General features: G+C 38.5%; 1 protein-coding gene and 1 long non-coding RNA gene across 2 annotated transcripts in view; one reads left to right on the forward strand and one right to left on the reverse strand.

Annotated features, from left to right (window-relative positions):
- Positions 1-1372, reverse strand: part of LOC132015931 (uncharacterized) — a 37333-nt gene extending 35961 nt beyond the window's left edge. The window contains exon 1 of the long non-coding RNA XR_009403830.1: positions 1259-1372. This is a non-coding gene — a long non-coding RNA (uncharacterized LOC132015931). The remainder of the gene's footprint in view (positions 1-1258) is intronic.
- Positions 1373-1482: 110 nt separating this feature from the next.
- On the forward strand, positions 1483-15725 carry PDK4 (pyruvate dehydrogenase kinase 4). The gene is made up of 11 exons (XM_059396818.1): positions 1483-1859; positions 3034-3175; positions 4724-4795; positions 5545-5729; positions 5889-5975; positions 6431-6508; positions 8238-8314; positions 10656-10754; positions 11185-11295; positions 11594-11707; positions 13516-15725. Exons 1-11 carry the CDS (start codon positions 1730-1732, stop codon positions 13657-13659), a joined length of 1239 nt encoding a protein of 412 aa, XP_059252801.1. The 5' UTR covers positions 1483-1729; the 3' UTR covers positions 13660-15725.
- Positions 15726-16158: the final 433 nt, after the last annotated feature.

Here is a 16158-nt window from a genome sequence, read left to right on the forward strand (position 1 = left end):
CTTGCTTTGTCAGAGAGAGTTTTATTTCATTGTTTGACTTCTTGTACACATTTTTTGTTTTGCTTCGCTCTTCTTTTTTCTTTTCTTTTATTTTATTTTTTTTTTTTTGCTTGATCAAGCTATGCAAATATGTAATAAAGAATTCAGAGTACAAAAACACAAATCCTAGGGGGACCTGAGTGGCTCACTCAGTTGATCATCCAACTCTTAATTTCAGCTCAGGTCATGATCTCGGGGTGGTGGGATCAAGGTCGACATCTAGCTTTGACCTTCTGGAGCCTGCTTAAGATTCTCTCTCTCTCTCTCTCCCTCTGCCCCTCGTCCCCACTAGTGCACACACTTTCCTTCTCTCACTCAAAACAATTTTTTATATATTATGTATATGAAAATCATGGTGGTATCAAATCCTATCTCCAAGTGTAGATGCAATTTAGAGCTTCCCCCTCGTTTCCACAACTGTTTAAGCTTAAGTAGTGTTAAAGCAGGGTAGGAGTAACGAGGATACACCCGGCTTGGTCCCCACCCTGATTGTTTCCACCGGAGGGGATTCAGAGAGGTCAATACAATAATATGAATAGCTATAATACCATGTCCTAAGTGGCAAAGGCAATATTAGAAGAAGATTGGAGGAGAGGCTATCAGGAAAGACCTCTTGCAGAAGGCTGCGCTAGACATTTAAGAGCTGAAAAGAATGTCTTGGACAAATATTTGGATTAAGGGCATTCTACACAGGAGGTCAGAGTGAATAAAATCTCTGATGGTAGAAGGCGGCGAGTTAAACTCGACAAATTGACCCCTTTATAACTTAGTTTTTAATTAACAGAGTTAAACCTCATGAAGAGACTGCCTTCCTGGAGAAACCCAAAAACTGATGGCCTTGTATGGCCACCAGGAAAAAGTAAATGTATTTTGGGAAGTTACCGAAGCCTTAGTGTCGACAGAAGGAACTTCCAGTTCCCAAGCAGTACAGATCGCTCCTGGAGAAAACACCAGAACCCGTCCTCAGGCTATTTATTTCCCTCACTGTCCGCCGGCACAGGGGGCTCACTTTTGAACGCCGCTGATTGGCTACTGTAAAAGCCCGCTCTGAGCAAGAGCCAATGACATCCCGGAGCTCAGATTCTTGGAAATAGTTTCTGGTCAGGAATGCGTGACATTGAGACAGCTTCTCGCTTGTAAACAAGGACGAGTCTGGGCGGGCCCCCAGCCCACGCGGTCCCGGACTCCTGTCCCAGGGGCTGATCTTAAGCCTACATACCTCCAGATGCCCGCTTCACCTTCCACCTTTCCCCATACTCCTCACAGTCCCCGGCACTGGTGCCAGATCTCTCCCCCGACAGGACCCCGCGCCCGGGGGGCGGGGCCCAAAGTTCTTTATCTGAGCTGATTGGCGCGGCCCCAGCTCTGGACGCGTCTCCAAGTCCCAGTGACTCCTCCCCCTTTGGAGCTGGGGGGAGCGTGCGGGGAAACAAATAAAACCACGGGAGGCGGCCGGGGGTGGCCAGACGGGAACTTGAAGTCTCCAGCCACTCGCTGCTCCTTACACTCACTGCCGGCCTCCTCCCCTCGGAAGCACCCCAGGATCTCAGCCCAGGCAGGGTGCCCGAGCCAGCCCACCTGCCCTTCCTGCCCAGACGCGCACCGCCCCAGCTCGGTCCCAGGTTCTGCTTTCCTGAGCCTTCGTCCCCTAAGCCAGCCCCTGCGCTAGCCAGGCCGGGTGGGCATCAAGATGAAGGCGGTCCGCTTCGTGATGCGCAGCGCCGGCTCGCTGAGCAGCGCCGGCCTGGTGCCCCGCGAGGTCGAGCATTTTTCACGCTACAGCCCGTCCCCGCTGTCCATAAAGCAGCTCCTGGACTTTGGTGAGCTGGGAAGTAGGGCCGGGTGGGGGCGCTGGGGTTGGGAAGTTTCCTTAACTTTCAGCCCCGGAGCTCATTGCTTAAAATAGCTGGAGTCTGTTATCTGGCTGAACCTTGGAGCCTCGACGCCAGTGCACCTTGCCCTTTCCTAGATCTGCCTTATTTCTGACAGTTTGTGCCTACAGCTCAGGGTCACTTGCTCACCTGCGGATGCTGGATGGTTTGAGCTCATCTTTCTATCCACAGCTTCCAGTCAAGATACTTTTTACTTTGCGCCAGTATTTCGCAGTGATTTAAAAAACTTTATCCCTCTCCTTCACAGCAGAATACTTTGGGGGGAGGATTCTTAATATTATGAAGTGGCCTCAAATTAATTAAGATTTTCTCCCTTAGCCACCTGCCACCTGTTTACAGGGTATATACATCTGTCTGCATTGCTAACAGATTTCTTTGTTTCTTTACCATTATGGTTTTCCATATATTTGCATTACTGCCAAAAATGTTTACAAGCTTTCTGCAGTGTTTTTTTTTTAAATATTTTATTTATTTATTTGACAGAGAGAGAGAGAGAGAGAGAGATCACAAGTAGGCAGAGAGCTAGACAGAGAGAGAGAGATAGGAAGCAGGCTCCCTGCTGAGAAGAGAGCCCCATCCATACCAGGACCCTGAGATCATGACCTGACCTGAAGGCAGAGGCTTAACCCACTGAGCCACCCAGGCGCTGCTCTGCTGCGCTCTTATAAGGAATATTTCAAGGATTTAAATGTGGTATTATCTACCACTAATGTGGAAACATCATGACTCCTACCCACCCTTTTATTTCACTACTCCAATTTCATATCTAGAACTCTCTGTACGATGTTGTGGGGTTGACATTGTGCTGTCGACTGAGCTATAGGATATTCTGACTTCATGGAAGTGAATCCTCTTCCAAAAAAAGAAAGCAATAATCCTCATATTGGTCTTTTTTTTTTTTCTTTTCTTTTCTTTTTTAAGAAAGTAGAGAAAAAGACAATGAAAAATGAGATACTTCTTACTTTAAACAGTAATCCAACTGCAGGTGAAACTCTAATTTTATGATTTGTGTGTGGGTTCAATATTGGGGAGTTAATGCTATTCAAATGTATCATTTAGAGCTACTTTTCCCCCAAAACTAAATAAAGGTTATTTATTACAGGTTCAGAAAATGCATGTGAAAGAACTTCTTTTGCATTTTTGAGGCAAGAATTGCCTGTGAGGCTAGCCAATATCCTGAAGGAAATTGATATCCTCCCTGATCGATTAGTCAATACCTCTTCAGTGCAATTAGTTAAAAGCTGGTAAGTGGTGAACCATTCCGAAACAGTATCTATTTTTAAGACAAGTATTTGTATAGGAATTCTTATAATATAATAGCATCATAATTGGAAAACGAGAGGCCTGAAACTAAGTATTTTGAAGAATGTCAAGATGTTTTTGTAATTTATGTATTTATTTATTTATTTTTAAGATTTTCTTTATTTATTTGACAGATCACAAGTAGGCAGAGAGACAGAGGGAAGCAGGCTCCCTGCCGAGCAAAGAGCCTGATATGGGGCTCAATCCCAGAACTCTGGGAGTCATGTCCTGAGCGGAAGGCAGTGGCTTTAACCCACTGAGCCAACCAGGTGCCCCTGTTTTTGTAATTTAGTGTGAGTTGTCATAAGGACAGTTATAAGCTATGAACAGACATTTTCCCTGAAAAAGTACATACTTTTCACAATATAACTGTATTTTGAATAATAAAAGACAGAGTTTGATATGGCACACAGAATCCTATCCTAGAAATAAACAGAAGGACGGCTATTTAGAGGATCTAATCTTTGTTACTTACAAACTAATTAACAGCAGGCTTTGGGTTCAAATCCTGTCTCTACCTCTAACCGGTTGTGGAATTCATGGCAAGTATCTTAAATTCTTTATGCCTCAGTTCCCCCATCTGTTACTGAGGAAAATAAAGTATATGCTTCAACAGTTTACGTGAATGAAATTAAACGGGATAATCCATAAAAAAAGGTACTTAAAACAGTACCTGGCACACAGTCACCACTTAATAATTGTCAGTTATTATCATCGCATTTTACAGATAAGGATTTTGAGGCTTGGAGAGGGTAGATCACCCAACAGAACAAATTTTCAGAGAATGGAACCAGTATATGCACTAATGCGGATATATACCAGAGCCTCACCCTAATTCACTGACTACACAGCTTTACTAATTTAAGAAATCTCTATATATTATAATATTATAAATGTATATTATATGATTGTGTATATTATATAAGTATTATATTTATAATATATCAATAAATATATCTATATTATATACTATAAATATAAAATAAGCATTATATTTATAATAATTAAATATAAATATATACTATAAATATAAATAAGTATTATACTTACATAAATATAAGTATTATATATTATAAATAAATATATATAGATTATTAAACAATTACTATGTGAAACACATCATCCATAATATTTACTGATGCTTTCATGACTTCTACTCACCTATGAGTGAATATAGCAGGAAAAATATGAAGCCTTCCTTATAAAGTTCTTTTCTAAATGCTATAAAAAAAGAAAACACTTGCCAGATAAAACAAAAAGCTGACTACTGATCTGGAATGATTGAAGCAATATCAATTTTAAGTTAGAAAGTTGAGTGTTAATGTAGTAGCTTTGTTTGTTGTTGTTGTTGTTTGGTTTTTCAGATGTCATGAAGGAAAGTTTTAATTTTAAACATAATACTTTCTCTTTTGCAACCATTTTGAGATGATTTAGCTACTTGTATCTGACTGTTCAAGTTTAAAACTTAAAGCACGACTGTCCCTTTACAGGTATATCCAGAGCCTGATGGATTTGGTGGAGTTCCATGAGAAAAGCCCAGAGGACCAGAAAGTATTGTCAGAGTAAGTTCTATGCATTTGAATATTTGTCTAAAACTTTGACTATTTCCAGACATAGTTCTAAGATTTTTTTTTTTGGACATAAATTAAAGGAGTTACACTCTGAATAACAAATAGCCTCTCCCTTACAAATGACAAGTTTTGACTTGCTGGTTTTTTAAAAGTGAAGAGGAATGATGGCATTGAAAATGATGCTGAGTCTGAGCAAGTGCAGGGAACTTTTTATTTTTGAGGAAATCTATTTTTACTATAAATTCAGTCAGATGATTAGATTCACAGGTGGATTTACTATTACATAATATTAACATATGTCATTGTTACTGGAGATTGAACATTATCTTTCAGAGTAACTGATCGTTTCTGGCTATAAGAATAGGAAAGAAGAATCTTTTTATAAATCCGAGAAGAAATCTTGAGGGTTTTTTTCCACAGTGGCCTTCTAGAATTCTCTTTAATAGTAATTATCTTTTAATTATTATTTTTTAAAGAGAAGGCTTAATGAATTCCCAGAATGAATTCACCAGTTAGAAAGCCTGTATTTTTACATTAAGCTAGAAGGAAAAAAAAAATCTGTTTGTGATACTATCTTTTCTATTGTAGTCGAATCTGTAAGTGAGAACCTTACATTTTATCATTTGATTTCTTTAGATGGGTACTTAAAAAAGTTTTAGCCTTCTTTGGGGTAGTCTAAGACACATAAGTGAAGGAAACTTATTTGAATTTTCAGTAACTGTAAATGTGTTTTGGCTTAGTTTTGTAGATACTCTCATCAAAGTTCGAAATAGACACCACAATGTAGTTCCGACCATGGCACAAGGAATCATAGAATATAAAGATGGCTGTACAGTTGACCCAGTCACCAATCAAAATCTTCAGTATTTCTTGGATCGATTTTACATGAACCGTATTTCTACCCGGATGCTGATGAACCAGCATAGTAAGTTAGCTCATTGTGGCCGTGACCTACTGAGAAGGGTATGGAATATAAGCCATACCCCAACCAAATGTTTCATTATTCAGGGGCTCACGTTCTTTTTCAACAATCATGATTATACTGATTTTTATAACAACATCTTTTGTTTTTATTTTTCAACAGTTCTTCTATTTAGTGACTCACAGACAGGAAACCCAACTCACATTGGAAGCATTGATCCAAACTGCGATGTGGCAGCCGTGGTCCAAGGTAATCTCTAGATTTCTGCATTTCCCTTATTGAAAATATACGCTATGGAATTGACATATCTCTGGTTGAAATGAGTTTGTGAATAACTTTATATTCCGAGTGTTACATTTATATTTTTATAAATACTGTCATGGAGGTCCTTTGCTTTTGAGAGCCAGAGGTTTAAAATTCATTAATAAAATTATAAAAATTCAAACATTACTGGTTAATGTGCCATATTCTTATATATTGTATCCAATATCTGAATTGTGTGTATTCCTATTGCCACAGCTATAACTTCAACACTATCTTCATTTTTTCTTCAATAAAGTATTAAAGGTTTTTTTTTCATATATAGAAACCTGTACTCTCAATGAATATTCTAGACTAAGGGTAATACATGCATTGAAGATCATGTGAAAATTTTACTTGGCATAAATTCGTTTCATCATTATGAAAAAAACCTTCAATTTCAGATGCCTTTGAGTGTTCAAAGATGCTTTGTGACCAGTATTATTTAACATCTCCAGAATTAAAGCTCACACAAGTAAATGGTAAGCTACAAATAAACCATATTTTAATCTATGGGAAAGTCACTGTTCTCCCAGTATGATTTACTTCTTGTAAATACAAAGCAACTTTTGTGTTCCTTTTCTCCCTTCTGAACTTCTCTAGAATTTGTACACTTCTCTTTTGAAGCCAAAGTTCTCTTCATCTCAGTTGGAAAGCTCCAATTGAGTATATTCAGTTGTTAATGTTGATTCATAAAACGGAATGGTTTGAACAAATAATTTAAAATTTAAAGTAGCAACCTAGTTTCAGTATCTTAGATCAAAGAAAGAGAGCTTATTGCAAAATATGGGAGTCAGGGAGGCCAAAAATAGGAGGACCCAATTGGTAATGGAAATATCCTCCTGGAGAAGTTACTCATCAGACCTAGAAACAAAAATACTTTAAATTGTACTGTAAGAAATAAGCCAGTCATGGACAAATACTGTGTGGTCCCACTTACCTGAAGTATGTAAAATAGTTAAATTCAGAGAGGCAGAAAGTAGAAGGGTGGTTGCCAGAAGCTGGGGGCTGGGGTAGAGGGGAGTTGCTATTTAATGAGTATAAAATTTCAGTTATGCAAGATGAATAAGTTCTAGAAATCCACGGAACAACATTATGCCTACAATTAACAATACTATATTGTATACTTAGGTAGTTAAGAAGGTAGATCTCATGTTAAAAGTTCTTTTAAAAAGGTTTTCAAATTACAAAAAAAATTAACTGCACTATAAGTGTATACCACTCTTTTGAAAGCAGAGCATAACTCAGTGGCTTCAGCTCTAGGGTACCTGAGAAGAGAGGGTCTTCCCACACTGAAGTGATAATATAACGAATGCAGGGCACTGTTTTTATTGTATCCTGTAGTGCTTCTCAGAGCAAGACAGTTAAAATTAAGTTGCTCACATTTAAAGTACCCCAACTCTAACTCATGGATTGGGTTATATGGACATGTAATTGATTGCTAAATTAAAAATAGGAATACAAATAAAGGTTGAAAAATATCTCTAATCATTAACAGCATTGTTGCATAATATGTGTAGATAAACTGCTTGAACTGTTTGATAAAATAAAGAGGGAATTGTGCCAGGCCTTCTGTTTTCTGATTCAAACTTGGCCAGGGCCTGGGACACCAAAGAATAATACTTTGATTTTTCTTCTCAAACAGTATTAAGAGGTTTTTGTTTCTCTGTTTTCTTTTGCCTCTCAGTAAAATGTAAGCATATTTAGCCTGTAAGATTTAATGTTTGGGTGATATAAAGGAAGAATAATCAAATGTGTTATTTTCCCATAAAATATGAAAATTTTAGTTAACATTAATTTTAGTATTATACTGTGGCTATGTGAATTTTTTTCTTTCTTAAAATGGTGATTTTAACTCTGAAATAGCACAGTCTGAAAGTTTTGAAAGCAGAAACAAATAGTTCACGTGACCTAATTTAGAGCACTCTTGTCATGCACTTCATCTGACCTCATACATTTGTAGAGAAATGCAGAAATTAATGATAGAGCACAAGGCAGCACTGTGATAGCATTTTGAAAATAAGCCAGCTGTGTTCACTGTTTAAGAGGGAAGTTCTAGGACAGATCCTAGAAGGTTCTAAGATAGTACAGGAAGATGGGGGATATTCTAATCTTGGGAGTAAGGAGTCTCTATTAATCAAATAGATACAGAAGTTTGTCTTCCTGAAATACTTGTTCACCAGTTCTAAATGAGTTTTAATTTTTTTCTAGGAAAATCCCCAGGCGAACCAATTCACATTGTTTATGTACCTTCTCACCTTCATCATATGCTCTTTGAACTATTCAAGGTATGACACTTCCAAATAATTGCAATCTTGTTTTGTTTTTAATTCCCTGGTTACCTTTTTATTTCCTTTATTGTTTCCCACTGAGTGGGAACCTCACTATCTTCTCCCAAACGTGCTTCAGGGCTCCGAACAGAAAGGAGCCGCAGTTAATTTTGGAAAGGGACCCCGCCGTTCAGCAGAGCCTCCACACGTACTGGAGAACACATGATAGGACTCACGATGTCTTTGTGCTCCCTGTTCTTATTATTTTTTCAAGTGTCCAACAAAGCGCTAGTCATACATGCAATTGTTAAGGAAGGTCGGCAGGGGGGGGCAGTCAGTTCCCTCCATGATCGACTTTAATGTACCTATGAATCATCTGGGGTTTCCTTGAAATTCTGATTCAGTGGCACTAGGCTGGGGCCTGGGGTTTAGAATTTGTAATAAGCTGACGGGTGATGCACACTTTCCATTGCAAGACAATAGGACAGTGCTTCTCAGACTTCAGTATGCATTGGAATCACCTGGAGGGCTTCTTTCTTTCTTTCTTTCTTTCTTTCTTTTTTTTTTTTTTTTGAAGATTTTATTTGTTATTTGACAGAGAGACAGTGAGAGAGGGAACACAAGCAGGGGGAGTGGGAGAGGGAGAAGCAGGCTTCCCGCCCAGCAGGGAGCCCCCATGGGGGGTGGGGGGCTCCATCCCAGGACTCTGAGATCATGATCTGAGCTGAAGGCAGATGCTTAACAACTGAGCCCCCAGACGCCCCTGGAGGGCTTCTTTAAACATAGATTCTTAGGCACTGGTCCAGAGATTCTGATTCTGTACATCTGAGAATTTGCATTTCTAACAAGCTCACCAAGGATGTGAATGTTACTGGTCTGAGGTAGCCAGGTACCAAGAATCAAATCCTGTCCTGGGTTCTAAGACAAAGCTAAAACTTTATTTACACCAAAAAAAAAAAAAAAAAAAAGAAAAAGAAAAAGCACCCTAAGCTTTATGATGCTTTCCATGAATCTCCTGGACTCCTTGAGGAGGAAGCCTTTAAAAAAGTGAAATTTGGGGCGCCTGGGTGGCTCAGTGGGTTAAGCCGCTGCCTTCGGCTCAGGTCATGATCTCAGGGTCCTGGGATTGAGTCCCACATTGGGCTCTCTGCTCAGCAGGGGGCCTGCTTCCCTTCCTGCCTCTCTGCCTACTTGTGATTTCTCTCTGTCAAATAAATAAATAAAATCTTAAAAAAAAAAAAAAAAGTGAAATTTGCCTCTAATTCTGATGTAGCTTTTCTCAGAATTTATTGTTTCTTACTTTATTCTAATGTTAGTGTAATGAGGTATTGATTGTACTACAGACATTCTGATCTATTTTCTTTTACTTCAGCTAATGATTAGAACTTAGTATTATATAGAGGGGCACCTGGGTGGCTCAGTGGGTTAAGGTCTCTGCCTTCGGCTCAGGTCATGATCCCAGGGTCCTGGGATCAAGTCCTGCATTCCATCGGGCTCTCTGCTCTTCGGGGGCCTGCTTCCCCCTCTCTGTCTGCCTGCCTCTCTGCTTACTTGTGATCCCTGTCTGTCATATGAATAAATAAAATCTTTTTATAAAATTTTAAAAATTACAAAAAAGAACTCAGTATTATATAGAAACCAGAAAACAGATAATGTACCACAAGGAGGATAGAGAGGAAAATGGGTGACATAAACCAAAACTTAATCTGTATGAGACCTATCCAGTTGTCTACAAACTTGTTTGAGTTTCTTCTCTGTTAAAGGACACAAGATACTTTTTGCCTTGATTTCATTCATTTTTAAATTGAATGGTCCAGCTCTTAGAGTTGTTTTGCCATCATTGGTAAAAGTTAAGATGATAATCAAATGCAAATTGAAATTTAATTTAGAATTATTTACTATCCTTTTAAATAGTAACAACCTTTCCCAGCAAGTTTTATAAAAGCCAATAAATTGGTTCAATGATTCACTGTTCATTTGTTATGTAATAGTCTTTGGTGCTTGGATGTAAAATGTAATGGAAAGACAGAAAAGAGAGAGCCAGGAAATGGACTATAAAAACCAATTTCTACATTTAAATTAAGCTTACAAATAAGAACTTGACAGCTAGCAGAATTGTTTTTCCATTAGACATTACTCCCAGGAGCTATATTACATGGTAAATGAATATTTTTCATTATATATCCTGCGTGACACATTCATAAATGGCTATTTACAGAGCTGTTTTACTACTAACTTAAAAAAAAAATAGGAACTTTGAATTACCCTCTGTGCCGCTTTTATTTTAAACATAAAAAACAGTTATTTATTGTTTCTCATTCTTCTGCCATTGAATTCCTTATGGTTTTGATTTCTTTAGAATGCAATGAGGGCAACCGTGGAACACCAGGAAAACTGGCCTTCCCTTACGCCAATTGAAGTGACTGTGGTTTTGGGAAAAGAAGATCTGACAATCAAGGTAACCATTTTGTGTTGTTCGTTGGAGTCTCTCTCTCTCTCTCTCTTTTTTTTTTTTAAGATTTTATTTATTTGACACATAATAAATAAATAAATAAAATCTTTTAAAAAAGATCACAAGTAGGCCTGGGGGTAGGGTTGGGGGAGAAGCAGGCTCCCTGCTGAGCAGAGAGCCTGATGTGGGGCTCAATCCGGATCATGGCCCCAGCCGAAGGCAGAGGCTTTAACCCACTGAGCCACCCAGGTGTGCCTGGAGTCTCTCTTGAGAGAACGGAAAAGTGTCAATAATAGTAAAGTGATCTGCTTTGAGCAGCAGATCAAAGTCTATGGTGTACATAGGCCATAATGACTTTTTTAAATAAAGGAAAAACTTTTTTAGATGGACAAATGCATCTTGTTTTTCACGCGTAGCTTTGGTTTGTTTGTTTAAGATTTCGGACAGAGGAGGTGGCGTTCCCCTGAGGATCATTGACCGTCTCTTTAGTTATACGTACTCTACCGCACCGACCCCCGTGATGGATAATTCCCGCAATGCTCCTCTGGTAAGACCAGTTACACGGCTACATTCATCCCAGCCACCTAGTCCGAAATGCAGAGCAAGGATTACAAGGAAGTATTTAGGCAAGTTAGTCAATTTAGTTAAATTGGGGGATAGGAGAAAGCAGGAGAAATCAAGCTGAAGAAGGTGAAACAATTTACCGGAGGTCTCTGATTGGAAGCAGAAATCACTTACCTTGGCTCTAGAACATCAGTAGCAAGGAGGCTAATAACTCTTGCCTATGTTTTGCGTTTCCACGAGTATGTCCACTTCTTTGCCAATAATTGATCTTTTCCCTTTAGGCTGGTTTTGGTTACGGCTTGCCAATTTCTCGTCTCTATGCCAAATACTTTCAAGGAGATCTGAATCTCTACTCTATGTCGGGATATGGAACCGACGCCATCATCTACTTAAAGGTATCCTTTCAATTCAGTAGAAACAATCATATTTCTATTTTTGTAAAGATTTCATTTGTTTATTTGTTTGAGAGAGGGAGAGATGGGGAAGGGGCAGAAGGAGGAGAGGAAGAGCTCAAGTGGGCTCCTCAATGAGGGTGAAGCCCGGGACTTCGCCTCATGAGTCCGAGATCAGGACCTGAGCTGAAATCAAGAGTCGGACGCTTTCGCCAGGTGGCTCAGATGATTAAACATCTGCCTTTGAAAAAAAATAATAGGGGCACCTGGGTGGCTCAGTGGGTTAAAGCCACTGCTTTCGGCTCAGGTCATGACTCCCAGATTTCTAGGATCGAGCCCCATATCAGGCTCTTTGCTCAGCAGAGCCTCCTTCCCTCTGTCTCTCTGCCTACTTGTGATTTCTGTCTGTCAAATAAATAAATAAAATCTTTTAAAAAAAATAATAATAATAAACATCTACCTTTGGCTCAGGTTATGATCCCAGAGTCCTGAGATCGAGTCCCTCATCAGGCTTCCCTCCCTCTGCCTGCCTGCCTCTCTCTCTCTCTCTCTCTCTCTCTCTCTCCGTCTCTCATGAGTAAATAAATAAAATCTTTAAAAAAAAAAAAAAGAGTCAGACGCCCCATTGACTAAGCCACCCCGGTGCCTCGAAACAATATTTCTAAAAGCAATGTTGCTCTTAAGGTCCTGAGTTCCACGCTCCACAGTGTGAATACCTCAAACTGAGTTATTGCAAATAACAACCACATGTCATTTTATTTTCTGTTTGGTATGTGTAGATTTACTCATTAGTATTTAATATGGTAACTTACCAGTTAGAAGTGGGACCTGGCTACCTGCTTTAAGTGAAGCAAAATTTTTTCTCAAGAAGCATATTAATCTCCAAGTGAGGACATCCTCATATGAATTTCTTAAACCAACGCCTTTTGGCATCTGTGAGAATAGCTGTGCCTTTGTTTTACTTAAACTCATGGGAAATATATGCTAATAATGTTCCAGCCGAGAAAACAGCGGAGATACCAAGATACTCAAGACCTTAAGTTGACCTTATTAGAAATCCAGGGAAGAAAAGCTAACTGCTCATGAGCTGTTACTGGGATGTCTGGCATTTCCTGATTAAAATTTAAAACTTGGCACTTGTTTTTTCTATTTCTGATAAAGCCTCGGTGTATTCGTTAAGGTCACTGTCCTGATTTGTTCATTGTTTTCCAGCAGTTTTGACTGAAAATGTATTTACAGATATTAGTAACTAAAACATTAAGCTTGTGGGTTCCCATTTTGTGCCAGGGAATTATGTGCTGAGAGGCCTTTGACTGTCTGAAGTAGTTACTGTATTCATTTCTTAAATGAGAAGTCTTCAAAGTCCTGGGAAAGATTAAGAGATGATAGAGTTATAGTATCAGATTTTAATAAATTAATAGTATCAGATTAGGACTCTTCATCACAGATACAAAAGAAAAGTTTTTGTAAAGAAATAATAGCTTTGCTATTCAGTTCTATCACATCAGCAATATCCGAACAAGGGACAGGTGTAAATATTGGAGACAAATTCTGTTCCCCAATTTATAACTATGTATATATTATTTTGGCACCTAGAGGATGGAAATAATATTTACTTTTTTCGTTTTCTTTTATACCCTGCCCAGCATACTATGAGCTCTGGTGTGCTCTTACTAACTGAATCAACTAAAGGAATGTATTTGAATGTTTGAACACTTACCTCTGGATTTATTTTGAATAATCACTTCGTGGTACAAATTGTGCCACGAATAATTTCTTTGAGTTTACTTTTCTGTCCCTTCTTCTTTTAGGCTTTATCTTCAGAATCTGTAGAAAAACTCCCAGTCTTTAACAAATCAGCCTTCAAACACTATCAGATGAGCATCGAGGCTGACGACTGGTGTATCCCAAGCAAGGAACCAAAGAACTTGGCAAAGGAGAAAGTGGCTCTGTGAAGAGAGTCGCTCAGGACACTTTACGGGATCAAAGTGGGTCAAGGCAGTGCTGCTTCCGGAATGCTTGCGTGTGAGCTCTCGTTTCCTCAGAAACAAAAGCACAAAACCCCGCTGATCAGAACAGTGGTGCAAAGAGGAACAAAGCCTGTTTCTCAGACCTAGGATAGTGTAACGTAGGCGTTATTCTTTCAGCCTGGCCCGACATACGAGCTTATATCAAATCCTGAAGCAGGAAAGGCCTCAGTTTGCCCTGTCTTTGTCAACAAGGATGGGAATGCAAGCAAAGTGGCGATAGAAGCTGGCACTTGCAGTAGACTGCTATTTTAGGCCTGCTGTTGATGGCATAAGATGTTGGTATTTATTGCATATCAGGTGTCACTATGCCAATATTTCCCTGCCATCAAAGGGTTGGGGCTTAGTTTACTCTAAGTCATTAGAAATGTATATAACGGTACTTTTCCTGCGTTTCTATGTTCTCTGGGGAGGAAAAGCTGGTGACTAAGTAACATTTACTTTGTATGTTATTTGAACGAAGAAGAATGAGTCGGAACACTTTATTCAAAGTTGCAGCCAAGGCATCCGGCCTGTGTAGAAATTCAGAAGAAAGCCTCTTCTGATAAATACTGTGTCTTCATTAGGCTGCTCTCCTGTTCACATTTCATGTCATAAGTGAACACTTATTGCAGGTGCCTGCCTAGTCTTGGGTGAGTTTTAAAATAGGCACTGAATTCAGGATGTTGGTGGTTGGAGGGGAAGAATTGCCAAAGTGATAACAAAATTATCTCTCGCCTTGCTTTGTTTATAAATGAGATGGTGGGTTGGAAAAACCAATGTTAGGGAAAGAAATCATGCATTCAGGACCTAACTCAGTAGGAGGGTCTGTTGTCTCCCCTGCAATGGTGGTAGTCCAATGATGTCATCCCCTTTCTAGGCTTAAAAAGGTATATTTTGGATATGTGTAATTATATTCTTTACACTCCTGCATTAACATGTCTGTATAAAAAACTCCTAATTATCAAATGGCTCAAGAACATTTGAATTTAAATACCTCTTGGGACAGTTTTAACAAATAGCCTGAGAGTAAGAGGTTTTCATGCCAGGAGGCTTTCATTTGGATCTTTGAGACTGAGGACTGATAACTGGAAGTTGTAACGCATATGGAACTTTGGGGGACTTCAAGTATAATAGGCAGGTGGACAGGCCTGTCTAGCACATAATTCTCACAGAATGAAGGACAGGAGGAAGGAAGGAAGGAAGGAAACAGAGGGCAGGCATCTTGCTTTTTCCCCTACAAAGTATTTCAAGAAATTGTCTATATTTTCATTAGATAAGTTACTGGCAAGAGGATGAATTGATGTTTCCCAGAACAGAATGGCTTTTTTAAATGGGTCTCTCACTTTTGCAACATAATAGGCTTTCATGAGATTAAATAAGCTCATCCGTATCCAACTGATGTGTCAACCAGGATATAGAAAAAAAAAACCAAACTAGAATTTTCTGCATTGCAAAAGAATCAGTCCTCTTTGTATATGTTGAATTTAACATCTGTGTTTAATTTTGTTGTGACCTAGAATTGTGGTGCTTCTGGTCGTGGCCATAGAGGCCTCAAATGATTTGCTGCTTATGTCAGACTTTATCACGAGAAGTCCCAGAGAGTGACTTTTCTTGATGGTGGGACTCTGGCTCATGCATTTATCGATTACATAAAATTTCTTGCAATAGGTCATTTGACTTTTTACTGAGCTTAAACATTTTGCACGTATATACTTGTATTTACCAAAGATTTAAAGCAGTTGATTAAGGAATTAACCCCAACACTGTGAATTATCTTTAAAATATTAGAGAAGAAATGTTCATATCACAATAACATAAACTGTAAATAGAATTCTGTAAGAGAGAAATTGTATTGGTATTTGTGAAATCTGCAGAAGTGCTTTAGGATTCTAGCAGATGGATACTGAATGTTCAGGCCCACTTAAGTTACTGATGTATAAACTGTGTTTTTGTCTCTATGTACAGAAAGATGTAATCATTTTTATAATAAATATTTTTATTATAACAGTAAACATCGTCTTTTGAAATTTGTTTCTCAAATAGATGGCAAAATACTAAGAAACATTTGAGGTAAAGATTTTCTTCATTTTGCACTCAAATCTAATTCATCTCTATATTGGGGATAGCCTTTTAAAAGTATTGAAAGCAACTTAAAATTTTGATTTTTAAACTAAAAGATAAGTACTTTATAGAAGTCCACAAATTTCTGATTGTCTTTTGCTTCTCATGTATGCCCCAGTTGCACATAATACATAGTGCGTTTATTACATGAATACATTGAATATATTCAATAATCGTTTTTGCCATGTACATATTATGCTTTTTTTTTTTTTTTGTAAACTTAAAATTCCACTTGGTGACTGTAATTACGTAATAAATAAAGTACCAAAATAATTACCTAGATAATTTAGGTTCCCAAACAACTTCTGGATTAAATATCTGAAT

This window comes from Mustela nigripes, chromosome 4 (genome assembly GCF_022355385.1).
Source record: "Mustela nigripes isolate SB6536 chromosome 4, MUSNIG.SB6536, whole genome shotgun sequence".
Taxonomy (NCBI): Eukaryota; Metazoa; Chordata; class Mammalia; order Carnivora; family Mustelidae; genus Mustela; species Mustela nigripes.